Source organism: Nerophis lumbriciformis, linkage group LG05, assembly GCF_033978685.3.
Source record: "Nerophis lumbriciformis linkage group LG05, RoL_Nlum_v2.1, whole genome shotgun sequence".
NCBI classification, from domain to species: domain Eukaryota; kingdom Metazoa; phylum Chordata; class Actinopteri; order Syngnathiformes; family Syngnathidae; genus Nerophis; species Nerophis lumbriciformis.
In genome coordinates, this window is record NC_084552.2 from 31,503,791 (window position 1) to 31,516,071 (window position 12,281).

General features: G+C 44.3%; 1 protein-coding gene across 3 annotated transcripts in view; it reads left to right on the forward strand.

The window, feature by feature from the left end:
- nhsl2 (NHS-like 2) overlaps positions 1 to 12,281 on the forward strand; it is a 105,705-nt gene that overhangs the window by 86,502 nt on the left and 6,922 nt on the right. For all 3 annotated transcript variants that reach the window (XM_061960886.2, XM_061960887.1, XM_061960888.1), the window contains exons 7-9: positions 19 to 1,156; positions 1,233 to 1,536; positions 6,175 to 6,292. In XM_061960886.2, the coding sequence (XP_061816870.1) occupies positions 19 to 1,156; positions 1,233 to 1,536; positions 6,175 to 6,292 (1,560 nt within the window). The remainder of the gene's footprint in view (positions 1 to 18; positions 1,157 to 1,232; positions 1,537 to 6,174; positions 6,293 to 12,281) is intronic.

A 12,281-nucleotide genomic window follows, 5' to 3' on the forward strand; every position in this document is an offset into this window, starting at 1 on the left:
TTCTTTTCTTTATTCCAGGTCTTTGTCAGGCTCCAGCACAGCTACGGGTACCACGGTGGTTGAATGTATGAAAGTCAGAGGTAGCTCAGAGTCGTTGTTAGAATCCCCTTCCACTTCCAGAGCCACGTCACCCTCGCAGCTCACCACGGAAACAGACGTTAAACCCTCCTCGCCTTTCAAACCCCCAGGACTCATGTCCCCGTCAAGTGGATATTCCAGCCAGTCGGAAACGCCAACTCCGACTGTGCCGCTCAGTCATGCAGCAGGTCCGGGAGGAGTTGGATCATTGGGGATAACAGGGTGTAAGATGCGCCCTAAGATTCCTGAAAGGAAATCCTCACTACCTTCACCAAAGGATCCTGCTGCCAGGTCCAGATTGTCCTTTGAAATGCCAGGGAATGCCCACCTTGAGCTGTCATCCATTAAGCCAAAGCAAAAGGCCAGCAGGCGGCATTCAGACACGTCCACAGCGGCAAAACCTGGAAAAATCAGCCCCAGCTCTTCCCAGGTGCTCCCTGTAGTCACCCAGAATGAGCTGAAAACAATTCGGCTTCGATCTGTCTCACGAGGCGACTTGGAGGACTTCCCAGATGGAGCGTCAGACACCATCGAGGAAGAACAACAGTGCAGAGACTTTGGAGACGACACCAGTCCGCCTCCCACTCTACCGAAACCTAAGCCACCTGTTGCAGTCAAACCCCCTCTGCCAAAGCGGCCCCTCAACCTGCTTCTGAAGTCTCCTTCGACGCCCCCCCTTAGCTTGGACTCACCCCCAGCGTCGCCTGTGGAGCGGCCCGTGCCTCTGGGCAACATTTACAAAGTGATGAAGAAACCCAAACCCAAAAAAACGCCACCTAAAAGTCCTGCGAGTCCATCAGTGATCCCAGACATTAATTCCATGTCCACCACACATACCTTCTACGATCAGTGCCTCTTTGACCTTCCTCCCCTTCCGGAACCCCAACCTCTCCTGGAGGATCCTGTGTTGGAGCCGGAATACGACGCTGGCTTTCAACTAGGGCCAGAAGATGGAGGCTCTTTACCTTCTCCCTGCAGTAACCAAGAAGCACCAGAGCTCCAAGACAAAAGCAAGACACTTCCGTCAAGGATGACCATCTCCTGTTTGGCAGAGCTCTCTGACAAAAAAAAGCCCAAGGTAGAAAATATCTAGAAATATATTTTAGAAAGTGTTATCGCTCATTGTTTTTTAAACAAAACGTTTTCCCCTGCAGGTTCCACCCCCAGTTCCCAAGAAACCTTGCGTCCTGCTTCTTCCTTCATCCGTAACCCCCTCCACAAACGGCGGCACAGACCGCCAGACGCCACAAACCGACAGTCCGGTGGGTCCCTCGTCTCCTGGAGCACCTTTCCCACCAGAAAATATCCCAATAAGTCCGCGAGTTCCTGAAATGTCAACACAGGATGAGAATTACTTGGGATTGGATGTTTTGAAGGATCCTTTACTTCACTCATCCCTGCTGGATTCCTCCTTCGCTGAGCTGGAAGAGAATATGGTCGCCACTGGGATTGGGGCAGGTATGTTTTTAGAAACAAGACATACAGTGTAACAACTCATCAAGTCCCGGTTCACCGTGTACTTATTACGGAAAATATCGACATACATGGTCTAATAAAATGTATACACTTATATAAAAAATTAGTCTGTTATTGTCGGCATATTATTGTTAACTTCATCACAAAGCAGCGTGAAATGACAACATGACTACTGTCTAGTTGCACAGTAGTAAAACTGTGTAGACGGTGATTTCCTGGTCAATGCAATGTGGTAAAATACTGGTCAAAGGGGAACGGCACTTTTTTGACATTTTGACATCATCCACAACCCTTATGTGAGACAAGAACAGTTAACAATATAGGTAATGAGATGAATCTATTCGGCCTATAAAGCGCTCTAAATAAACATCCAAAAACCGCCAACAATGCTCAATTTACATGCCGTGACTAGCATATTATCCAAGTTATAGCTACATTGTTAATGTAGGAGCTAACACAGAAGAATTACTTTTCTGGCGTCATGACCGCTACTAGCTAGCTTCAGCTGCTTGACCCACTTTAAATAAAGTATTAAAGGTGTTTATAGGTTGGGAAAAGGTAATGCTACAATATAAATAACGCATCTCACCTCCTGTACTGTGTAGTAGAAGATTGTGGCACCAAGCCGGGATGTTGGTCAACTTTGAATATCCCCACGCTACCAGCTTAAAACTATATGGCTCTCGAAAAATGGTGGAACAGGGCTTAGTGCGTGTGCCTCACAATACGAAGGTCCTGGGTTCGATCTCTGGGCTTGGGGTCTTTCTGTGTGGAGTTTGCATGTGGGGACTTGTCCGGAATGTACCCTGCCTTCCGCCTGAATGCAGCTGGGATAGGCTCCAGCACCCCCGCGACCCTGAGAGGGACAAGCGATAGAACATGGATGGTATTTCAAGAAAGATACATCCCAGTAAGAGTGAACATTGTAAGTCGCTATTTTATCTTAAGTGAAATGTTTAGCGCATATTCGTTGCTATGCGCTCTGTGAAATCAATGCGCCCAAATAAGTACAAACCCTGTTTCCATATGAGTTGGGAAATTGTGTTAGATGTAAAAATAAACGGAATACAATGATTTGTGAATCCGTTTCAACCCATATTCAATTGAATGCACTACAAAGACAAGATATTTGATGTTCAAACTCATAAACTTTTTTTTTTTTTTTGCAAATAACAATTAACTTAGAATTTCATGGCTGCAACACGTGCCAAAGTAGTTGGGAAAGGGCATGTTCACCACTGTGTTACATGGCCTTTCCTTTTAACAACACTCAGTAAACGTTTGGGAACTGAGGAGACACATTTTTTAAGCTTCTCAGGGAGAATTCTTTCCCATTCTTGCTTGATGTACAGCTTAAGTTGTTCAACAGTCCGGGGGTCTCCGTTGTGGTATTTTAGGCTTCATAATGCACCACACATTTTCAAAGGGAGACAGGTCTGGACTACAGGCAGGCCAGTCTAGTACCTGCACTCTTTTACTATGAAGCCACGTTTATGTAACACGTGGCTTGGTATTGTCTTGCTGAAATAAGCAGGGGCGTCCATGATAACGTTGCGTGGATGGCAACATATGTTGCTCCAAAACCTGTATGTACCTTTCAGCATTAATGGCACCTTCACAGATGTGTAAGTTACCCATGTCTTGGGCACTAATACACCCCCATACCATCACAGATGCTGGCTTTTCAACTTTGCGCCTATAACAATCCGGATGGTTCTTTTCCTCTTTGGTCCGGAGGACACGACGCCCACAGTTTCCAAAAAAAGTTTTGAAATGTGGACTCGTCAGACCACAGAACACTTTTCCACTTTGTATCAGTCCATCTTAGATGAGCTCAGGCCCAGCGAAGCCGACGGCGTTTCTGGGTGTTGTTGATAAACGGTTTTCGCCTTGCATAGGAGAGTTTTAACTTGCACTTACAGATGTAGCGACCAACTGTAGTTACTGACAGTGAGTTTATGAAGTGTTCCTGAGCCCATGTGGTGATATCTTTTACACACTGATGTCGCTTGTTGATGCAGTACAGCCTGAGGGATCAAAGGTCACGGGCTTAGCTGCTTACGTGCAGTGATTTCTCCAGATTCTCTGAACCCTTTGATATTACGGACCGTAGATGGTGAAATCCCTAAATTCCTAGCAATAGCTTGTTGAGAAAGGTTTTTCTTAAACTGTTCAACAATTTGCTCACGCATTTGTTGACAAAGTGGTGACCCTTACCCCATCCTTGTTTGTGAATGACTGAGCATTTAATGGAATCTACTTTTATCCCCAATCATGGCACCCACCTGTTCCCAAATTGCCTGTTCACCTGTGGGATGTTCCAAATAAGTGTTTGATGAGCATTCCTCAACTTTATCAGTATTTATTGCCACTTTTCCCAACTTCTTTGTCACGTGTTGCTGGCATCAAATTCTAAAGTTAATGATTATTTGCAACAAAAAAAAAGTTTATCAGTTTGAACATCAAATATGTTGTCTTTGTAGCATATTCAACTGAGTATGGGTTGAAAATGATTTGCAAATCATTGTATTCCGTTTATATTTACATCTAACACAATTTCCCAACTCATATGGAAACGGGGTTTGTAGTTTCAATAATGCCCAAAATGAGTAAAATACTGTACATATTACATGTTATCATGAATATGCACATTATTAAATCAGCCACTTACAGCATGTATAATGAACGGTGTTGGAGTTGTTTGTATGTTTTTAAAGGCCTACTGAAATGTGATTTTCTTATTTAAACGGGGATAGCAGGTCCATTCTATGTGTCATACTTGATCATTTCGCGATATTGCCATATTTTTGCTGAAAGGATTTAGTAGAGAACATCGACGATAAAGTTTGCAACTTTTGGTCGCTGATAAAAAAGCCTTGCCTGTACCGGAAGTAGCAGACGAGTAGCGTGACGTCACAGGTTGTGGAGCTCCTCACATCCGCACATTGTTTACAATCATGGCCACCAGCAGCGAGAGCGATTCGGACCGAAAAAGCGACAATTTCCCCATTAATTTCAGCGAGGATGAAAGATTTGTGGATGAGGAAAGTGAGAGTGAAGGACTAGAGGGCAGTGGGAGCGATTCAGATAGGGAAGATGCTGTGAGAGGCGGGTGGGACCTGATATTCAGCTGGGAATGACTAAAACAGTAAATAAACACAAGACATATATATACTCTATTAGCCACAACACAACCAGGCTTATATTTAATATGCCACAAATTAATTCCGCATAACAAACACCTCCCCCCTCCCGTCCATATAACCCGCCAATACAACTCAAACACCTGCACAGCACACTCAATCCCACAGCCCAAAGTACCGTTCACCTCCCCAAAGTTCATACAGCACATATATTTCCCCAAAGTCCCCAAAGTTACATACGTGACATGCACATAGCGGCACTCACATACGGGCAAGCGATCAAATGTTTGGAAGCCGCAGCTGCATGCGTACTCACGGTACCGTGTCTGCGTATCCAACTCAAAGTCCTCCTGGTAAGAGTCTCTGTTGTCCCAGTTCTCCACAGGCCAATGGTAAAGCTTGACTGTCATCTTTCGGGAATGTAAACAATGAAACACCGGCCGTGTTTGTGTTGCTGATGTCGGCCGCAATACACCGCTTCCCAACTACAGCTTTCTTCTTTGCTGTCTCCATTGTTCATTGAACAAATTGCAAAAGATTCACCAACACAGATGTCCAGAATACTTTGGAATTTTGCGATGAAAACAGACGACTTAATAGCTGGCCACCATGCTGTCCCAAAATGTCCTCCACAATCCGAGACGTCACGCGCTGACGTCATCATACCGAGACGTTTTCAGCAGGATATTTCTTGCGAAATTTAAAATTGCACTTTAGTAAGCTAACGTATTGGCATGTGTTGCAATGTTAAGATTTCATCATTGATATATAAACTATCAGACTGAGTGGTCGGTAGTAGTGGGTTTCAGTAGGCCTTTAAGAGGGCTTAATAGACGAAATAGATAGTATCCCCATAACCTGCATTGTTAACTGCCTCTTACTAGCAGTTTTTTAAATATTTAGAATGCACAGAAAAGGGAAAGACATGTGTGTTCTTGTCTCACATAAGGCAGAATTCCAAAATAATTAACCGGGATTCTACCACAGCAACTAACGAAATGGACCCGTTATGTCATATTTTTGGGGGGTTTACATTTGCGAATGTACGAAAGCTTAGTTGTCATTGTAGTTGAGACAGACGGACAACGACATTCCCACGGTAACATTGTGAGATAACAAAAAGATTCTCCCCCTCTCTCCTGACGGCTCTGTCGAAAGAATTTGGGTTATGTCGACAACCGGTTACGTCAACAACTGCTTATGTCGACGATCGCTTATTCAGTCCGTCCGATAGAAGTCACGATAGACTGTTTCCACTTTTTAGAAGTTGCGTGAATATGAAAGTATTGACACTGAGCTCGTTTTTCTTTTGTTTGTTAGTAAACTAGTTGGACTATATATGTTAGGGCAGTCAAACTCTGCACACACAGCTTAATTCTTAGCAGCCAATGAATTCATAGATGATTAATTATCCATGTTGCTCACTGAATGTCACAAACATGCATCATCTCTAACAAGACATGTACGTCCTTTTCAGATGACAGCGTGTCCTGCGACAGGACGGTGCTTCACATTGTGGAGGAAACGGATGAGGACTTCCCAGCCAGCGCGCCTGCAGCACACACCACCGAAGATCTGTTCACCATTATACACAGGTTCGAGTCTGCACTCCTGCACGGACGAGCTCATTACCACTCAGAACATGTGTCAAAAGAGGCAGTGGGTTCAGTGGGAAGTTATGACAAGGCGGGCGCAGGAAGTGCGGTTACCTAGCAACGGCTACAGCAGCGACCACTGGCTCGTGTTTTCTCACAGTGATATCGATTCAAACTCATGCGCATAAGATGCTTGTCACTAAGCAACAGGTTATTTTACTGTCTGCCGTGCTGAAAATAGCTCGGAACGCCGTTAGGAAGCTTGAGGAGTAGGAGACTGTTATTTTGTCGGTGTAAGGTCCATTCTGGATTAGGCATTGTGTTGTGGGTAAGCACCTGTTATGATCCGTTGCCCGGATCATAGTTTGTTTACGTTTATTTAAGTTATGATTAGGGATGACCGATAATGGCTTTTTGCCGATATCCGATATTCCGATATTGTCCAACTCTTTAATTACCGATACCAATATCAAGGCCAAACGGTGTGCGGCTTCAGCGGTCGCAGAGGCAAAAACTCGGACATGGGAGGAGTTCGGTGAGGCCATGGAAAACGACTTCCGGACGGCTTCGAAGCAATTCTGGTCCACCATCCGCCGCCTCAGGAAGGGGAAGCAGTGCACTATCAACACCGTGTATGGTGAGGATGGTGTTCTGCTGACCTCGACTGCGGATGTTGTGGATCGGTGGAGGGAATACTTCGAAGACCTCCTCAATCCCACCAACAGGTCTTCCTATGAGGAAGCAGTGCCTGGGGAGTCTGTGGTGGGCTCTCCTATTTCTGGGGCTGAGGTTGCTGAGGTAGTTAAAAAGCTCCTCGGTGGCAAGGCCCCGGGGGTAGATGAGATCCGCCCGGAGTTCCTTAAGGCCCTGGATGCTGTGGGGCTGTCTTGGTTGACAAGACTCTGCAGCATCGCGTGGACATCGGGGGCGGTACCTCTGGATTGGCAGACCGGGGTGGTGGTTCCTCTCTTTAAGAAGGGGAACCGGAGGGTGTGTCCTAACTATCGTGGGATCACACTCCTCAGCCTTCCCGGTAAGGTCTATTCAGGTGTACTGGAGAGGAGGCTACGCCGGATAGTCGAACCTCGGATTCAGGAGGAACAGTGTGGTTTTCGTCCTGGTCGTGGAACTGTGGACCAGCTCTATACTCTCGGCAGGGTCCTTGAGGGTGCATGGGAGTTTGCCCAACCAGTCTACATGTGTTTTGTGGACTTGGAGAAGGCATTCGACCGTGTCCCTCGGGAAGTCCTGTGGGGAGTGCTCAGAGAGTACGGGGTATCGGACTGTCTGATTGTGGCAGTCCGCTCCCTGTATGATCAGTGCCAGAGCTTGGTCCGCATTGCCGGTAGTAAGTCGGACACGTTTCCAGTGAGGGTTGGACTCCGCCAAGGCTGCCCTTTGTCACCGATTCTGTTCATAACTTTTATGGACAGAATTTCTAGGCGCAGTCAAGGTGTTGAGGGGATCTGGTTTGGTGGCTGCAGGATTAGGTCTCTGCTTTTTGCAGATGATGTGGTCCTGATGGCTTCATCTGGCCAGGATCTTCAGCTCTCACTGGATCGGTTCGCAGCTGAGTGTGAAGCGACTGGGATGAGAATCAGCACCTCCAAGTCCGAGTCCATGGTTCTCGCCCGGAAAAGGGTGGAGTGCCATCTCCGGGTTGGGGAGGAGATCTTGCCCCAAGTGGAGGAGTTCAAGTACCTCGGAGTCTTGTTCACGAGTGGGGGAAGAGTGGATCGTGAGATCGACAGGCGGATCGGTGCGGCGTCTTCAGTAATGCGGACGCTGTATCGATCCGTTGTGGTGAAGAAGGAGCTGAGCCGGAAGGCAAAGCTCTCAATTTACCGGTCGATCTACGTTCCCATCCTCACCTATGGTCATGAGCTTTGGGTTATGACCGAAAGGACAAGATCACGGGTACAAGCGGCCGAAATTAGTTTCCTCCGCCGGGTGGCGGGGCTCTCCCTTAGAGATAGGGTGAGAAGCTCTGCCATCCGGGAGGAGCTCAAAGTAAAGCCGCTGCTCCTCCACATCGAGAGGAGCCAGATGAGGTGGTTCGGGCATCTGGTCAGGATGCCACCCGAACGCCTCCCTAGGGAGGTGTTTAGGGCACGTCCCACCGGTAGGAGGCCGCGGGGAAGACCCAGGACACGTTGGGAAGACTATGTCTCCCGGCTGGCCTGGGAACGCCTCGGGGTCCCACAGGAAGAGCTGGACGAAGTGGCTGGGGAGAGGGAAGTCTGGGCTTCCCTGCTTAAGCTGCTGCCCCCGCGACCCGACCTCGGATAAGCGGAGGAAGATGGATGGATGGAATATCAACCGATACCGATATCAACCGATATATACAGTCGTGGAATTAACACATTATTATGCCTAATTTGGACAACCAGGTATGGTGAAGATAAGGTACTTTTAAAAAAAATTAAAAAATAAAATAAGATAAATAAATTAAAAACATTTTCTTGAATAAAAAAGAAAGTAAAACAATATAAAAACAGTTACATTGAAACTAGTAATTAATGAAAATTAGTAAAATTAACTGTTAAAGGTTAGTACTATTAGTGGACCAGCAGCACGCACAATTATGTGTGCTTACGGACTGTATCCCTTGCAGACTGTATTGATATATATTGATATATAATGTAGGAACCAGAATATTAATAACAGAAAGAAACAACCCTTTTGTGTGAATGAGTGTGAATGAGTGTAAAATGGAGGAGGAAGGTTTTTTGGGTTGATGCACTAATTTTAAGTGTATCTTGTGTTTTTTATGTTGATTTATTAAAAGAAAAAAAAACAAGAAAAAAAAAAACGATACTGATAATTAAAAAAACGATACCGATAATTTCCGATATTACATTTTAACGCATTTATCGGCCGATAATATCGTTACATCTCTAGTTATGTTTCACTTGTTCTGTTTCAGCACCCCTGTTTTGCATTTCTTGGTTCTTGGTTGTCATGGGTGCTGATTGTTTTCACCTGCCTCTGATTAGTGTCCCGGGATAGGAGAAAACAATCAGCACCCATGACAACCAATAAACACAAAACAGGGGTGCTTAAACAGAACTTAAATCACAAGTGAATCAAAACATTAATAAACCTAAACAAACTATGATCCGGGCAATGGATCATAACAGCGCCTAACGATTCGGTACTAATTATGAATCAATATCTGTCATCCACGGTACAAATTTTCAGTACTTTTGTGTGTGTTCATGTGGTAGTAGTAAATGTTAATTTGTTTATTACACAGGAAACTCTATTTTATTCAACATTTAATACTGGTACTGGTAAGTTGTTGTATTTGGTTTTCTTACACTTACACTGAGTAGGGATGTAACGATAAACTGTATCAATGATAACCGCTGTAAAACTCCTGACAGTTAGTACTACCTTTTTAAATAAATAAAAAAATAGAAAACCTGTGATTGATAACAGCGCTTTAATAAAGTCACGGACTGACTGGCGCCCGCTTGCTAGCCGAAATGCTAACATGAAAACAAAAGACATTAATGTCCTTCCCCCATTAAGAAACGACATACCCCAAACTTTATAAACACACTGCTGGCTGAGCAACTGAGCTTTTCAATTGTGCACACAGAACCTACAAGCTGTGCTCTCTTAGAGTGATTGAGGATTACCAGACTGCTGTGTTTTTACGGTGCGTTCAAGGATCGCTGAACAGAGTAGGACACAACGCCCACCAGAAATAATAAATGATAGTCATATATTTTATTTGGTCTGCCAAGTCTGCATGGAATTCATATTCTTCCCGAAACATGGGTATGTACTCCAATCAGAAATAATAAATAATAATCAAAGATTATATTTGGTCTGCAAAAAAAATAATAAAGTGCTACAGTACAGACCAATATGTAAATCAATAAAAGCGTAGCCATTAAAACTAAGACTACAACACTATCGGTGAAGCATAAGAAACACAAAACATGCAAAATAGTGGGGTTTTCTAACACTGTGTCTATTTTAGTTTTTTTTTTTATTTAAATAACTAGTTCTAAAGATTTCAGTGTTTCTAAGTACTTTTTGAGCACATTTAACAATACAGTGTTAAATGATAACCGTGGTCAATTTGGTCACAAAATGGTGATATGAAATCTTAATATTGTTACATCCCTACTTCTGACTCATTTGCAAGTATGCATTCATTTCAGTTTGTCCTAGTTGTGTTGCCGTAGCCAGGAAGTACCGGTAGTCTATTGGCATTAAGGTGAATATGCCAGTCTTGTCCTTTGTTGCGCCCTACAAAGTGTCTGCCTGTAAGTGTTGTACCCTTCGGTCCCTCCAGGATTTCGAGAGCTTTTTTGTGGTTGTTGTGGGCTAAAGTCTCTGCGGCTTTTTCAGAAAGTGTCAACATAAATTTGATAGCGATGTTTTAAATGTTCCTTCCAGACTTAACCTCAAAAAAGCCCATTATTCCAACAAGACTTGGAAAACAAATACTGTTTTGATGTTTTACACGTTTATACCACACAGACTTAGAAGTAGCTCATTGTAAAAATTACTGTACAGTTTAATTAATTATAACTACTAATTATTTATACTTACAGAAAGAAACGCTACCCAAAGGACACTTTGGGTGATGTTCATTTTTTGTAATTATAATCTGTAGTCATTCTCCATGTTTATTTTATGCATGAAAAGCACAAATACTTACGTTCCGACACAGTTAGACCCACACATCAAGAGCATTTGTGAACTGTTGAGAGCAATCTCTGGCAGTAATTTATGTTTGTAAATTGGAAAGGATGCGATATTATCATCACACTTCAACATCTCTGTCATGCAAATGCCACATCATTTTTAGTTGTCTTACCCTGGATGAAACAAAAGATTAATCAAACGTATAAATACAAGCAAACTAGGAAGTGAAGATGTGTTGCTAAATGTGTACTGTACATACTACATTAGCCAGCAGGCTTAGCGCTCTAGACAGGAACAGGAAGAATGTCGGAGCTACGCGGGAGGAAGAAAGAGTAGATATATTTTGACATGTTAGTAGATAGGTAGGTAGGTCTTTATTGTCATTGCACAAGTACAACAAAACTTTGTTTTCAGCACAAACCCGTTCAAGATTAGACAGTGTACAGGGTTACAGAACAGGAACGCTGATGGGTCGCCACAAGGCGCCCCGTAAAAGATGGGAAAAAGGTAAACACTGTGGGAGGATGAGTAAAAAAAATACAATCTAGGGGCCCAGTCTGGAGTGGGAAAAAAACCTCCATAGCAAAGCACATATACACATTACAACATCCATCTCGAGACTTGCCAACAGAGGGGAGGGAGTGGGGGCTACGATGGAAGGCTGCAGCTCTTCAGGCGCTGCCCATCCGTCCATCACCCCTAAGGGATTCACGTCAAGGGCGTTGGATGGGGGGTGGGGTATGTGTGTGTGGCGTATATTTTCGTGGATGTATGTGTGTGTGTAAGCCTGCAGTGTGTCTCTGTTCCGCGGCCTTGATGTCGTGCAGTCACTAGTCCAAAGTCAACAACAAGTGTGTGTCCATGAGGGACAAGAAAGGAGTTTGTTGTGTCTTCACCGCACTGTCCTACGGGAGAGTCTCAAAGCCAGGGAAACAATCCATGTTAGAATGTTTTGTATGCGAGTGAAAATTAAATGTGCTTTTCACTTTTGATCCTCAAAATTCATTCTGCGGTGCAGACAGTCCGATGTTATCCAAATCACAGTGTCCACAGTTCTTCCCGCATCCTCCAATCATTTGTGGCAGCTTTGGGGTACTTGGTGTTGCTGTTCCAGGAAACAAAAATACCTTTTGATTAGAAAGTTGACGTGCCCGTTTAAGTGCCAATCAGAGACAAATTCAAGATGAAAAATGAAGCCAATAGGCCAAATTATGCGCGGGAATTTGCGGGGATTGGTTAGATTTGTGTGAATTGGCTCAAACGCAACATCGCAAATTCCTGGAAAGAACCGACTTTTTACAGCTGTTTGATTAACTGTCATCTT